This window comes from Camarhynchus parvulus, chromosome 1, assembly GCF_901933205.1.
Source record: "Camarhynchus parvulus chromosome 1, STF_HiC, whole genome shotgun sequence".
NCBI classification, from domain to species: domain Eukaryota; kingdom Metazoa; phylum Chordata; class Aves; order Passeriformes; family Thraupidae; genus Camarhynchus; species Camarhynchus parvulus.
Window position 1 is genome coordinate 26450522 of NC_044571.1, and position 15720 is coordinate 26466241.

The 15720-nt window shown below is 41.6% G+C and overlaps 1 protein-coding gene across 6 annotated transcripts in view; it reads left to right on the forward strand.

The window, feature by feature from the left end:
- Positions 1–300: 300 nt before the first annotated feature.
- Positions 301–15720, forward strand: part of TFDP1 (transcription factor Dp-1) — a 38253-nt gene continuing 22833 nt past the window's right edge. The window contains exons 1-3 of one of the 6 annotated variants that reach the window (XM_030944244.1): positions 301–386; positions 1823–1904; positions 14604–14670. In XM_030944244.1, the coding sequence (XP_030800104.1) occupies positions 1893–1904; positions 14604–14670 (79 nt within the window). In that variant the 5' untranslated portion in view covers positions 301–386; positions 1823–1892. Of the gene's footprint in view, positions 387–850; positions 1027–1423; positions 1669–1792; positions 1905–14603; positions 14671–15720 lie in introns of those variants that run through there. The other 5 variants (XM_030944237.1, XM_030944246.1, XM_030944219.1 and 2 more) reach the window with 5 other exon arrangements.

Genomic DNA, 15720 nt, shown 5'->3' on the forward strand with positions numbered 1-15720 from the left:
AAACTTTCGCTTGGATTACCACAAAATCCCTAATTTTAGCAACGATCGCTGCAAGCGAAACTTTGCTCGACTAACGGCCGGACAGAACGCGATGAGGAAGCGCTGGCAGCAGGATGTTGTGGCAACGAAACCGCACCGCCCTGCCCCGCCGGGTCCCGCTCCGCGCCGGCAGCGCGGCCGCGCCCGCGGGCACCGCGCGGCACCGCGGGGCGGGCGGGGAGTCGGAAGAAGGCGCGAAAATCCCGCGCATGCTCTATGCCCGGCTCCCTCCGCGCCTTGGAGCGGCGGGCGGGCGGGCGGGTTGGCTTGGCCGCTCCGCGTGTGCCCGTGCGAGGCGCGCCGCGCCCGTGACGTCAGCGCGCAGCGTCAGGGGGACGCACAAAAGTGTAAGTTTCAATTTTTTTTTTTTATAATTTTATTAAAAAAATAAAAAAAAGAAGAGACGGGGGAAGAGTGGCGGGGTCGCGCGCGCAGGGTCCGTGGGAGGGTGGGGGGGGATCGCTGCGCTCGCTCGTTCCCCCTCGTTTACCCGCATCGCCCCCATTCCCGCCGGCAGCCCCTCGGCGGCAGCGGCGCTGGGCAGGTGTGCGGGGCCGCGGCGTGCGGGGGCGGTCGGCCGGACAGGAGCCCAGCGGGCTGGCGGCCGGCGGGGGCAGAGGCGCGCTGGGAAGTGACAGCCCGCCGGGGGAGACCCTCTTGTCCCGCCGCCTCTTCTCCGTGCACCCCCTCCCCCGGAGCGCGGGGGGGGAAGGCGGTCCCTGCCGGTGCCCTCTCCTCCCTCCCCGCTTCCCTCCCCTGTTCCCGGGCTGGCGATGTCGGTGTCCCGCCGCCTCCCCCCGCCCCTGCCCCCTCCCGCCAGGCCCGCGCAGCCGCCGCACATGTGCAGTCGGGCGCCTCCGCAGCGGCAGCAGCAGAAGCGGCGGCAGCAGCGCGGCGGCGGCGGGTGCTCCCGCTCCGCGCTCCGGGTCCCTGTCTCGGGGCGGCGGCGGGGGATGGAGCCGGCTCTCTCTGCCTTCGGCCGCTCAGGTGCGGGCAGCCCGCGCCCGAGGATGGGAGCACCGGGGCTTGCGTGGGACGGCGGCGGGGGGCGCCGCCGGCGGCGGGTCGGGCACGATGGGGATGGCGACGGCGCGGACCCGCACTCCGCCCGCCGCCCCTTCCCCCGCGGCCGCCGGCGGTGCCGCCGGGCGCGTCCCCCTTGCCCGCGCCCCCCGCCGCCGCCGAGGCGATTAGCGCGGCCCCTCGCTGCCGGGGGGAGGCGGCGCGGGGCTCAGGGCTCTGCCCGGGCGGTGAGGCCCCGGTCGGGGGCGCGGGCGGGCGCGGGGTGCCCGGGGCGCAGGGGCGGCCGCTGGTCTGTGCCGCCCGGTGCGGCCGCGGCCCGTCCGCCGGCGAGGAGGAGGAGGAGAAAAGCGGGGCTGCAAGGCCCCGGGGGGAGCTGCCCCTGGGGCCTACTTGTGCCTGCTGCTGGAAATGGGGGTGGGGAGGAGCAGGAGGCCGTGATCGCTGCCCGCCCTCGGTGCTGGAAGGGGCGCAGCTGGACAGGGACCGGCCTCGCGTGGGATCGGGCACGGGCGGGGGAAGGGCTCTCTCTGCCCGGGCACGGCTCTCCCCCGCCGTCGGGAAAGGAGTGCCCCCCACACGTGAGCGTGGGGCTCCAGGGACGAAAAGGTGATGATGGGAAACTTTTCCCTTTTTAAAACCGTGGGCTTTTTTCAAAAAGAAACCTAAATTGTGCTTGGTAGTATTCAATAATTTCAATTGTAAAAACTTTCCCTCCTTTCATTTTTTATAGCTGGTGCTGTCTTTGCTTTTTGCTTTCCAGAAAATAGCATTGTCCCTGTGTCCTGCAGCCATCAAGATTTTAAGACAACTGGTTTTTAGTCTTTGGTAACATGGCAAAAGATGTAAGTATATTTGTAGCGCATACAATGTGGAAGCATAGAATGTTTTTATTAACAAAAGCAAATGGGGTCATGCTTTATAATAGCTGGCATTAATGAATATGTGGAACTTTATCTACGCTGTGCATCAAGCCTAGGCTGTTTTCCTGTAGACAGTGTAAACCAGCTTCAGATCTGCCATTTTTTCAGAGTGATTAATCTTGAGAATTCCCTATGCTAATAACAGCACTTGGGCCGTTGTCATTATGTGCATTCATACTGAACACTGAAAGAGCTTGGGTTTGGATTGGATTGAAAGAAGACCCAGCACGTGTTGTTCAGATGGCAGGGCTGTCGTTGACTGCCATTGTCAACTAACATTGCCTTTCTTGAGTTCAGGAAGGCATCAGACATTTGAGGGAAGATGGTGCATTCTCCATATGCGTTCATTGTTTATCTCTGTCTACCAAAAGATGCTTGTTAGTGTCTGTAAAAACCAGCTTTGGGAACTTTTCACCATAGATTTGCATTACTGCTGTCGTTAAGGTTTGCAGCTTCGATTCGATTCTCTGCCTCATGGAGAACTTTTGCTCTTCACCCCTTCCAGTACTCATTAAAAAAGTTCCAGTTTATTCTGCCTTTAAGATGTCAGTCATTCTTCATACCTAATATAATTGGGCTTTCATGTTGTCTTATTGAAAATAAGGCAATATACTGGTCTGTATTCAAATTAGACCATATCTCCCCCTTCAAAAAAACCCAAAACTCCTAAAAAACAGCAGCATGCAAGCTAAAGAAAAATGATACAACTCACTGGTTAGACAGCAGGTTGCAGCCTAATGTGGAATATTGCAGACTTCAAATAGCGGGGATTTCCATGAAAGTGTGATTGGTTTAAAAAATGATCCTGTAGGGAATTTTAGTAGTTCAGCTGAAAAACATCTTAATGTGTGGAGAAACAACCAGACATACGTAGTCACTGAAAGCTTGCCTGGAAGAGATAAGGGTGGCCAAGTGCATTACAGATAGCAGAGTTCAGGGAATGATAGGCCATATAAGCGGGAAGAAAACGAAAGTGGAGTGTGTTAGACTAGGAGATGAAATTGAAACAGTTCAAAGTAATTGAGATACCAAAGTGCATTTGTTTAATACTAGCTTTTGGGAGAGACATCAGCTAAGTGAAGAGTTGCTAGCACCTGGAAATACAGATGAATGTCCTATAAGTGAGAATGAGACATTTAAGAACAAACCTTATTTTTGAAAGATCTAGTTTATTCTAGGAAAGAGACTAGTTAAGGAAGAAAGGAAGGAATAACCAACCTCATAGTAAACTTAAGAAATGGGAGAAGATGCTACAGATCCAGAAAGAAATTGCTTTCAATATATTTATTAAAGAAGTAGTAAACTGAATTTGGAAAAATGAAAATCTAGGTCAGGTTTTAGGTAAAATTTTAAGTGTACTTGAGCACTGGAGCAGGGTAGCTAGAAAGGGTATGAAATCTTAACTGAATATTGTCTAACCTGTTCTTAAAAACATCTACATATACTTCAAACCTGCCTCAGGGAAGAAATATGAACTGCTTACCTTTTTGCAGACTGTACCCACCATTACATGACGCCTAAAATGTGTAGTGAGTGTTGGGAAGTTTTAAATTTCTAGGTCTGAATATGGGCCCTATGAATTGTGGTTTAATGCTATAACATAGAGATGTTAATTGGTATAACACTTATTTTAATTTTCAGAAGGGAAGAGATTTATTTCCATATTTTTGTTCAAAGTCCAAGTTCTTTTTCAAGCAGAATAATGGAATTATGATGCAAACAGTATCACTAAATTTCTGGGCACTGAGTCTCTGAAAACCTGTGTTGCTGTAAATTTAAACATTCTGATGTGAAAATATTGCTGTGATTAATGGCTTGTGGTTCTGCCATGTCACCCATCAAGTGCTCTAACTGTCTGTGAGATGTAGTGGCGAAGAAGATGGCATAGTTGGTGATTGCTCCTGCCCCTTCCTTCCCTTTTTCTCAGCAGAGCTGAGATGGCTAAACTGTGGGAAGGGCTGTGCTGCTACAGTCCTAAGTCTGGGCTTCAGGTGGCATTTCCATGGCCAGGAATGTTCAGAGTGCTCCAGCCTGGGAGTGCAGGCGAGGTGTGCATCCCACTGGTGTCCTGTGCTGCCAGGCCAGTGTGCCCTGGTGACAGTGGAGCAGGGAGCCCTGCACAAGGGGAAGCTGTGGAGACAGTGCTCCTGCTTTATGCTTCTTCCTGCCTGCTGCAGGACAGCACTTTTCCTTTTATTGTTTCCATTCAGTTCTTCTGATGCCTCTTTTTAAAAACTAGAATTTGATAGGACCTGCTAGAAAAGTCAAATACTTATAAGAGTTTGCAGACTGAGACTTTACTTGGTAATTGAACAAATGGGGGAATTTGTTCAATGTGATGGAGAGTACTGGCAAACCCAGTGAAATGTTTTTATAAAGTATTAAAGAATTGCAAAAGTAGTGATCAGGTAAGCTAGCAGAATAAAGTTTATGAACTATATGGTCCAGGTCTAAATTCTGTGAAGTATTACTTTAAAATGTATCTCTCTAATGCTTTTCAGAGCATACAATCAAGAGAAAATAAGAAGCAAAACATTGATTTTAATTTTATTTTTCATTTATATTTTGGGGTTTTATGCAAAATACTTTGATTTCCTCAGCAGTAGTCAGGAAGCTATGAGGTGGGGGGAAAAGGATTCATTCATACATAGCACCTTAATTAAGAGCCTGCAGGTGGAGTTTAAGTGCATAATCACAATGTTGTAGCTGGATAACTTGAAAAATGGTAATGTAAAAAGAAATACTAGCTTGTGAAGGTTAAAGTATCCATGGGTATATCAGTTTATGTTTTGGGTAGGGGATCTGAAGTGCAGTAAAGATAAAGGACAAAAAAAAAGAAGCACTCATTTTCCAGTGTGATCTGGTAATAACAATAAACACATCCATTTTTGAGTTTATGAGCACCAGTGAAGCTAAGAAGCAGTTCTAACAGAATCAGGCAGATGTGGTATATCACATTCAATTCAGGCCATCTTTGTTCCTAGAAAGACTTTACTGTTTGTGCAATTAAAAAAAAAAAAAAAGACAATGAAAAAATAGGTGTGGACAGGAGAACAGCAATTGCCGTATCTCAAGGACTTGGATACCTTGAGCGTGGGATCATTGCGTTGCTTTTCAGAGTCTGGATGACAAGTTGAGGTCAGTAGGTTTTGGTACAGTTTTACATCTACATTTGAACTGTGTGGGAAATTTCTTGGTCGTTGCATATGGGCAGTCTCCAGAGACTTCATCTTAGCCAGAGCTCCTCTTTCTGGTTAATCAGTGTTGCTCTGAGTTTGCCTCATCTCCTGTGAACTCTTCCACTACTTACAAATGTGGCACCTTCCAGGCAGGAGCTGAAGGAGCCAAATGTACAGGCAAGGTCCTCAGTTTACTTGTTCTCCTTATTGGATTCATGGGAGTAATAGCGTGGGGGGAAAGCAGTTCGCTGTGTGTCGTGGTCACCTGTCCACCCTTGGCATGCCTAAAACTAGCCAGGATGCTGCTTTGAATGAAGTAGAAGGAATTACTGTAGCGAGAAAGCAAATTTGATACATTAATTTTTTTTCCAGCTTCCACTGCTTGCTGGCCGATTTTATATTCAGTTATATGCTGAGAATTATCTATAAATTAAGATGAAGAATACTTTTTTTAGTAGCATTGGTTAATGTACCTTCCGCCATTAAAGTAGCAGCTTCTGTAGCATGGCTGAAGATCCAGCTTGTGGTGACCATGTTTCTCCCCTCAGTTACTTCTGTCACTGCTGAACTGTTGAGGCCTCTCAAGGAGCCATAAGCAAAGAGAAGCTTGGGGATCTTTTCTCCAAGACACTCAGTGTTACATAGGAGAAAAAAAGCAGGAACAGTGGAGTTTATTTTCTGCCAAATTTCTGTGCTCTTAATACAACCAGGAACTAGATCTGTTGTTAAGGATAGTCTAATGCATGGTGTTATAGTGAATATTGAAGAGAAAGGGGCTAGACAAAAGGAATGAGTATGGTTCCTTCTGATCTCCAGAATTACACTTACCAGAACAGATGAGTCATGTAAATGAAATATTCTTATCTAGTCGTGTTGTTTGTGATTGTTTCTGTTGTTCACCATTAGTGGATGGACTGCTTCAAGCCATTTAAAAATAAATTGTGCACAGAGAACTTGAAGTTGGGAAAAAACTCTCAAAAACTTTTGAAGCCGACATACCACTCTTAGCCTTCCGAATTTCTCACAGACTAAAATATCTTTCTTGAGAATTGTTCTTGAGTTACTGTTTCATAGGTAACTGACAGTGGTGTTGCCTTTGGAACTGTTTGTTCTAAAATTAGATTTTTTAATTTATTCTTTAAAATTATGTTCTACTGTCATCTTCTGCTTGAATTATTTTATGAGGGATTTTTCTCTTGATCCCTAGTTTGCATAAAAATTACTTCGTCTCTTTAGTTTTTTATGGTACTTACATGAATCTTAGTAGTAGATATGGCACATATATCCAGTTTTGCAAAGGAAGCCCTGTGAGCATGTGAAAATATGAGGACACACCATAAAAAGTGCAAAAAATTCACCTGATCTAACATTACTGTTCAAGAGATGTACAGATGTGGGAATTAATGCTGGTGGTCTATTTTAGTGAAGTATTCAGAATACATTCAGGTATGTAGCTTAATCTAGTGAATTTATTTCACAATATTACTAAATATTTTGCTCAAAGACTATTTTAAAAAACCCACAGCAAACTGGTTTCTTCACACAATTTTACTGGTTAGGTTAATAGGGCTGCTGTTTTTGTGGAAAGTCGAAATCTGTGCTTTTGTATAATTTTTTGCCAGAACACTACAGAGGTTGTACTTTTAAATAACTTCCATTTGATGTTTCTACATCAATCTTGAGCAAGTCTAAAAATGTTAAGTTTGGTATGGATTGAAAACAAGAACCCAGCGGAAGTAGGAAAACCACTTTTATTTGGACCTTTTTTACATGATGCACTTTTAATCCCTAGAAAGTATTAGAAGTCTTCAGAACATTTTTCAGACTTTTCCTAAAATACCAGCATGCATTTCTCCTTTTGTGTTTATTTTTGGGTTATGTACTGGAAATTTCGTTGAGGCAGACTAGAGAAGTTAAGTCTTTGAGGAATCTCAAGTGGTCATGCACCTTCTTTGATATCATTTTAGTTCAGTAGCTTGATCTACTTCTGTTTGCCTTTAGTGAGTTCTAACATGTCCAGAAGTTTGCAAACTATTGATCAAATAATATTACGAAATTAGGTCATCTAAAAAGGCATCTGTTTGGGATTTTGAACGTTGCTAATTTTTTTAATTTACCTTTTCAAAGAAGGCAAAAGGAGAGTGATCTTTAAGCTCTCTTTTATACATTCCAGGGATGCAGTCAGAGGTGGTTTTTCCTACGTTGGTTTGTATTATAAAATCAGGAAATAACAACTCAGAAGTTGCCTGTCACCTTGCCAATTTATTTGTCTAAATGAAGCATTTTCTTGTAGCCTGTAAGTGTTAAACTTTATTAATTGTATGTGCCAGTTAATAGTAGTGGTATGTTGCAGTATTTTACTGAATAACTACACTATGATGGCAACAGGCTCAACAAAAATGCAAATTTTAGAAGTTAAGTTACGCTGGGGATCAGTTGTTTTAATGTTTGCATTTGATTGTGTGATTATCTATTAATGGAGATTTATTATGGCTAATTAGGAGTGTGAAGAAGAATGGATCAATCTTTGCTAAATGTTGTCTATATTAAAACATTTCTCAGGTAGAAGACAACTTGATCTTAAAGATGGGCAGTGGTCCATGTTCCCCAAAAATGCTTGTGGCTACTTGTCTTGTGTTACATTACGTTTGCTAAGAGTTCCAATATTGCATTATTGGTTACACAGACTTGGTTGAAAGTTGCACTGTGGGCCACTCTAGCCTTGTAATACACTGATAAGAGGTTGGTGGTTCTGGAATGGTCCTGTGCAATGTTCTTTGTTGATTTCAGCTGTGGTTCAGATGCTGATGGAGAAGCTGCTCTGAAGTCTTGGTTTGAGTCTCTTATGGTCAAACCTAGAGTGGTTGCAGGATGTAGTTGTGGAAGTGGCTGCTGCTGGTACCTCCACATGTGGTCATTTAGTCCAGGAGGATACTAATGATGATTTTATTTTCTAGTTAATTTATGTGGTAAAAGTGGAAAAGCAGTGCTTTGTCATACTCACTGCTAGGAGTCTCACATTCAATTCTGCTTCGTTCTTACAGCTTCATGGTTAGTGCTGGGGACATCAGCTTTAAGTTTTGCAAGGGTTGTATCACTTGAGCAATTGAATAACTGTAAGAAGCAACACCATGGAGTGACTTTTCACTCTTGAGGTGTTTTTGATCTGTTGGCTGCTTAGACAGGACCACCATTTGACTTGTCTTCAAAGTGAGTTCTTAATTTTTGTTGCATTTTGGATGTGTTGCTCTTGTCAGAAAGAAAGGCCAAGAAGCTAATAGTCTTGACATATTCTGCAATAAAGGAGATCTTGGGTGTCATTTTGTGTATTGCTCAGATCCAGCTTACCTGCAGTATCAGTAGAGCCTGTATCAACAATGCTTGACTGAACTTCTCACCTGTATTTAGCTTTTTGCCTTCACAATTCTCTGGTATCCAGGCCTTTGTTTTAGTGCTTTGGCTATGCCTTGTTAGTTAAGGTGCTAAAAATTCAAAAATACTCTTTGGAAAGCTCATTTCTGTGGTGTAGCTCATTGCTGAGTGGTTGGCAGACACATTAATCTTGAAGATACTGCCATGATCTGAGGATGTAATATGATTATCTCTGTTCCAGAAAAAGGCTACTAAAACACAGTAAAACAACACATCTGAGAATTTTGAACAATCAAACTCCTTCAAACGTTTTTATGCAATTTATACAGTAAAGCCCAACTTCAAACATTTTTATACAATTTATACAGTAAAGAATAGTTCTCACTGGCTTCATTTTCAAAATGAAATCCAAATGTTTTAAATTTAAGAACTTTTTACCCTTTTCTACAATATTCCTCTATTAATATCTTGATTGCCCTTTAATTTTTGCAAAAAAAAATGAAATGGATGTCTCATAGTAATCTTTTGTTGTTGCTTAATAATTCATTCCCAGAGCATGTTTGCTCTGGTCCCTGCATGAGATGAGAAACCAATGGGGAAAGTAGTTCATTATCATCTTCTTATAAATGACATTTGCATATGGATAGGGATGAAAGAAGAATAAAGGTTGTTTAAGCAGTCTTAAAATAAGGTTGTTTATTTCTGATTATAAGCTTTATTCCAGTTCCACTTTGTAACTTTGCTTATTTTCTGTTGCTTCCTGATATTGAAATAAGGTAAACAAAAAAAAGGAACTTTGCATTGTCAATAAAGTAGCCCATAATAAAATGGCATGGCATGGAGCCTTTGGACGTGTTGCCTTTAAATTGACTGGGGACCATAATGGATGGAGTTAGTTGCAGTTTTGCACAAGATGGGTGGTTGTTTGCTAGTTGGCTTTGCAAATGCCTGTAGACAACAGAGGCATCATCCTGGTCATGGAATTGTGGAACTGTTACGGTTGGAAAAGACCTCCAAGATCAAGAAGTCCAACCATCAACCCAACAGCACCAAATGCCTTGACAAGCTCTGGGCGGAAATGCTTTTCTTTCCCAATTCCTCCATTTTCTGATTCTGCCATCTCTACTTCTTTCCTAATTTATTTTGAACTTCTCTGTCAGAGTTCCAGCTTATTTCCCCTTTCAGTTGTAGTTTAGGTTGTGTTCGTTTTCCCACTTCCCATGTTCTTCCCTTCTCACAGCATTTGATCTCATTGTTCCATTAAAGCTCTCTTAGGTTCTCATCAGTTGTATTGCCTGTACTTTTTCAGTGACTCAACAGTTTCTCTACCTCAACTCCTAATTCTGTCATCTTCCATCTGATTTTCTAGCTCATTGTGTGTCTTTTCCAGCCAGTCCCAAAATTGTCTCATTTTCAGACTGTCCCATTCTGACTCCCATTCTTTAACCATTCTTGTATCTGTGGCACCTGTATCTCTTTGTCAAACGCAGTCCTGTGCCTCCATGCTCTATGGGCTTGATCTGCTGTTAACAACTGAAAATTTCTGTTCTGAGAATCAACCTTAGAGCACATACCTCTGTTTCCATATATCTCTACCCTTTTTTGCTCTTCTTTCAGCACTTTTTCAGGTAGTGTTCTTAAAATGGGCTCATTACTTAGAAGCAAAGTAGAAGGGGTATTTCTGTGGCACAAAAGCCCCCTTCTCTTCCCCATACTTATTCAAAGTAGTGTGGGGCAATGTGCCTCTTGGGTTAAATCTGATATACATAGCACATGTACTTGTTCAGTCTTGTTTTTGTCAGATAAACTTCTTGCTTTTATAGTTTCTTTGTCCTTTAGTCCATATTCACCTTGCCTATTTTCCTGTTTAGTTTAAAGGTTCAGTGAATAATTTGGTGCCAGTTTTTATTAACAAATTGAATTGCAAGGCTGGAAAGCTGTGGAAGAAATTTTATTTTTGTTGTAAGGATGTTGATTTTCTAGTGCACAACTTCAGAGACTGCAAATAGTAGCTTGTTAGTAAGATACTAAATTATTCTCTCGTAATCTTTAGGGATTTTTTAATGACTGAAAATCTCTGCATCTTCAGAAAATTTTGTTTCAGTTTAACTTCAGTCCTAGCAAAAAGATACTTCCCAGTTTACTGATTTTCAGGCTGAGGGCACTTGTAGTGCTTTTCTATTTTGACTTGTAAACAAAACAGAAATAGACTTCCCAGTCCTTAGGACTGCCAATGATCTCATAGCAGGCTAAAGCTAACTTTAGTTGATTTTTTATATGTTTAGTTCTTCAGTTAATTTCTTTTCCTTGGGAGCTCTGAACAATGAGCTGAGACCAAACCTCAGTGATGGTTGGGATCTCTGCTCCAGCATGGCTTCTGCAGTTCAAATGACCAGATCTACTGATTTGTCCAGTGGGCTTTACCCTCATTCTGGTGCTCTGTGGGAAGATACTAAGTTATTACAGCTTAGATGCTGTGTTGGATGTCAAGAGCTATTTTTTAAAATCATTGTTGGTTTTGTTGTAGTGTGTGAAGGATGAAGGCTGTATCTGTATCTGTTGCCTGTTTAGGGTTTCAGGGGTTTCTTTTTGTAGCTGTAGAGAAGTACACATAGCCAAAATGTGTCTTCAAAGAGGAAAACTGTGCTGAATTGTGAAGTTGAACACACTTAATAAGCTTTCAAAATCACATGTAAAGAGCATTATTATTTTAAGCAGCCCCAGGATCACCATCAAAGGATGTAACACATCTTGAGATTGAGGATCGTGAGCAGATAAGGAGAAACTGTGGAATACAAAAAGAATACATAGGAAAATAGTAAAAATCCAAATACCTTGTTACAAGTACCTTGATAAGGCCTAAAAAGTAAGTGTATTTTCTCATCAGAAAATAGAATTTCCTTGGTGTCTAAACCCTTACTGACAGAAAGTTACCTTTCCATTGGGGAAAATTGAATACTTTTTCCTGGGTGGGTGTTTTTGCGGGGAGGGAGGGTGTTGGTTTTGGTGGTGTTTTGGGTTTTTCTTTTTTTTTTTTTTTGGTTCATTGTGAATCTGCAGCTATAATAAATGGAATGGGAGCTATAGTCACGTTTTCCTCTGTTTTCTTTCTTTTGGGTGCTGTGCTACATAGGTCCCAGGGGAGTAATCCTGGTGCTTCCTCTAAAATAACCTGGCTTGAAAAACAGGGAGAATGTCCTCAAAATGCATACTGAGACATGTTTTGTGTAGTGTTTCCATTTCAGAACAGAGACACCAGAATTCTGTATGGGATGGAAGTTTTGCTTTTCAGTTTTCTTTGACCAAAATTTGTCCCTTCGACCAGGGATAAGTTTTGCTCACCTTAGAATTAAAAATGTATCCAGAAGTGTGAAGAGCATACTGGGGCTGGATTAACAGAATTTTCACTAGAAATGAGTTTTCACTATGAATAATAGCAGCTGGGGATTCTGTTTTGCTGTGAAATTCATGGTTTTCTTTCCAAATAGCTTTCTGGGGTCTTTCTTGGTATATGCTTACAAATGAGTTGAATATGTGCCATTTTCACTGCTAGAGGTGAACCTTTACTAAGACAGTGGTAGAAAGGTGGTGGAACTGTAACTTCTGTATTGGTCATTAGTATTGTAGTCCCTGAGGAGATCCTGCTTGTTATTCAGTGATTGCATTTCTCTGAATTTTCCCAAATTGCTTTCTTTTATTGATTAAGTGTGGTGTTTTTCCTTGAATGTTCTCTAGTTTTTCAGTGACTTTTGTACTTTCAGTCTCACAAAAGCATGGTATAGGGCATGTATCATTAACCTGAACCTTTGTAATGCTAGATAAAATTACGGTTTTTGGAGTTACTTATTGTTTTGGGTAATATTTTTTCACTGTATGTTTTAATTATGAAGAAGAAGACTTGAAGCTTATGAGATTATTTGATAGTATGATGTTGGTTAATTTACTTAAATTAAAACAAAAAGATTCTACTAGAGACATTCTAATTTGAAAAAAATAGAAAATGGAAGGAACCAATAAGTAGTTGATTACTGAATTACCTAATTTTTCAATTACTGAAATAGTGATTTGCATTAATACTTGAATTTGCTGAATATCACAGCTTAAATATTTGGTTTTGGAATATCACTGTAACTGACATGCACTTGGTGCAGGTTTGCCTTTGCATATTAAACCAATGAATGGATTTAATAACTCAAAATTATTAACTTCATATGCTTAAAAGAAAGACATTACAGATTAAAATAGCCATTTTCTTGGTGGTTTTCTGATCAAAACCGCAATATATTAAATGCTTTCCCAGTCTCATTTATAATCATTATTTATTCTCATGGAAAAAAGAATTTGCAGGTGTCCTGAGTACAAGCCTCTTTCTGCTGTGGAATACAAACTTAAGTACTGCATTGAAAGAAATATGACAATGAGACTGCACTTCCTGTGTGGTTTAATACTTCTGGTTTGAAATTTAGATAGAATGGGAGCATAAGGTAACACTTAGCCAAAAATTTTCCTTCATGTTTTCTCATGGAGTTCCAATGTTCTGGAATGTCATGCTGCCGTATTAGCCCTAATAACATCTCTGTACACAATACTGGTCTCAAATTGATGAGTAGACCTTTTACTTTGGAAGTGTCTGATGTAGTCTGTTGCCTTTGTGAATTATGTGGTTGAGTGTGATAAAGAGTGAGGCTTATAAGGAGTTCTGGTGCCTGGGAACAGGGAGGTAAAACCATCCTTTGTTTGAGTGGATCTTAGAAATCCCTGCCGTGGGCAAGGAGGACAGGCAGCGTTCTGAAACAGCTGAGAAGTTGTGGCAGCCTCTCTAAAACTATGCTGTTGTGTTACTTTTTAGGAGTGGGGAATGGAGCACAGAACTGCCACAGACTTTTCATTCTATCCATCACTTCTACTCTCTTCCCACTTACGGTTTCTCTGTGTGTCCAGGTCCTCATTGCTGCCATGCCATTGCAGGCCACTGCTCTTTATGCCTTTATTCCAGCTTGTCTCCTATGCTCCATCATCTTCTCTCCCCATTCACTGAGGAAAGTTTCCTGTTTCCTAAAGTTCCCTGTCTTTGGTAAGAAATCCTTGGTGTGATATACCTGGGTAATAGTGGCTCCACAGCATCCCCTAGTGGCTTCCTTGTTTTCCCAAACTTCTGGCAGATCTCAAGTCGGGCTTTTCAGGTAGAGTTGTTTGTAATGGTGAAGGTTTTGCTGCTTTGGCTGACAGCAAAGCCCTTGATCCTTGCTCAGGGATGTCAGGAAGCCTGCGTGTACCTGCAGTGCGCAAAATGCGGCTCAGGACTTTTCAGCCTCTGAACTCCATATGCTACACTGTGGTTAAGTACAGGTATTGACTTTCTTGCTGTTGTTTCTAAATGGAAACAGTGTGTCCTGTGTTCATGAAATTTTTTTCAGAACTGTTCTGTCTGCAGGTACAAAGAAATTACTGCATCCTCTTCTCTATTCAGTTAACAGTATTTTGAAAGTAATCACCACTGTGAGGCTTCCCAAAGGATGGTGATGACTTTGTAAACCTTATGTCACCCTACAGCTCTTTTCATTTTAGAGGTTTCTATTCTGATTTTTAAAAAAATAACAATTGAAAGGCTCAATATATTTCTTATTAATGATATTTTTCCCTGATTAGAATGGCCCAGGCACTCTCCACTGCCTGTGCTGTTTTTGCTGTAATGTTTTTACCTTGTGTATTAGGTGAGTAGTATCTACAGAGAGAAAGGTGTAGTTGCAGTTGTTTGTTAAAACAGTGCATACACACTGTGAGAAAGGTGTAGTTGCAGTTGTCTGTTAAAACAGTGCATACACACTGTAAGAGCTTAGGACACAGATAGCAAAGTCGGTGAACACTTATTTTCTGCTTGCTCTTAAAGAATATGGCATCTATAAAATCAAGACCTTTAAATTTGACAAGTACTATACTCCAGACAGTTCACAGTGGCAGGTTTGTGACAAAATGAGAGTGATAGAGGCCACTGGTAAGATACCTTTCATCTTTACCAATAAAAGGCTATCTGTGTTTGTAAAATTAATAAAAATTGTTTCTTTAACAGGCTGGACTAATTGAAGCCAATGGAGAGCTTAAGGTGTTTATAGACCAAAACCTAAGTCCTGGAAAAGGTAAGAACACAATTCTTAGTAAGATGCTCCATTTCTTGATTTTTAGTTGTTATGCATTTTACTGGCTTTAAACTGCTTTCTTAGCATAGCTTTTGTAAAGTTTTTCTTAAGTTATATAATCACTAAGCAAACTGTAGATTTACTGTGGTTTATAATTGTCTTAAAACTACAGGTGCGGTTCAGTGGTGGTTTGTCCTACATGTGATCTCCTTAGTGTAGCTTGTGTTGAAGTATAAAGACCAGGATGTTCTGAAGCATCTTTGGGGCACTGTGTTTTAGTAAGTGGAAAAAAAAATGCAGGGGGGTAGAAGTTTAAAATGGGTTATGACAGTTTTTATGATAGTGCATCCACTCTCCTGCAAGCTTATCTCAAAATATATTGTGAACAGAACTGTTTTGGTCTTGCAGATAATGCCTGTGCATGTATGATAATTTAATGCCATTAAGCAATTGAATAAAACACAAGATATACATTTGAACTTGAATTTTATATGTGAGCTAAAGGACTGAGAGTACCTAAGAATTTGGGGAGCTAGGAGGTGCACTTTCCCAGTTAGGGGAAAAACCAGAAGGACACTGAGTTCCAGCCACCTGCAATTCTGGACAGCTATGGCATGTAACCTCTTCTGTAAACTGATCATGCTACATTTGAAGACTACATTTCATGTATTCTTAGAGGAGGGCTGTTTCCATAGCCAGGCTGTAGAACTCTTCTCTAAATCCACTGAAGTGTATTCTTGTCAGTTTATGCATTCTGCTGGTGACAACTGTTTATCAGGTTAATAATTTTCTTGGGCATGTTTGCCTACTCTTTGTAAATAACAACTGAGTATCTTAACAGTCATTACTAGTTTGACAGCCAACTAGCCACTGTTTCCTAGAATGTCATCAGATATGCTCTTTGTCCCCTGTTTTCCTTATTGTATCCTTTGAGCCTGTTTGATTGCTTTCATCAGCTTTCTTGAATACCAGTGACTAAAACAGCATGTGTGACTCTCAAGTGAAGTATCAGTCATTTTTGTACAGAGAGATCAGTTCTTTTTCTGTGCA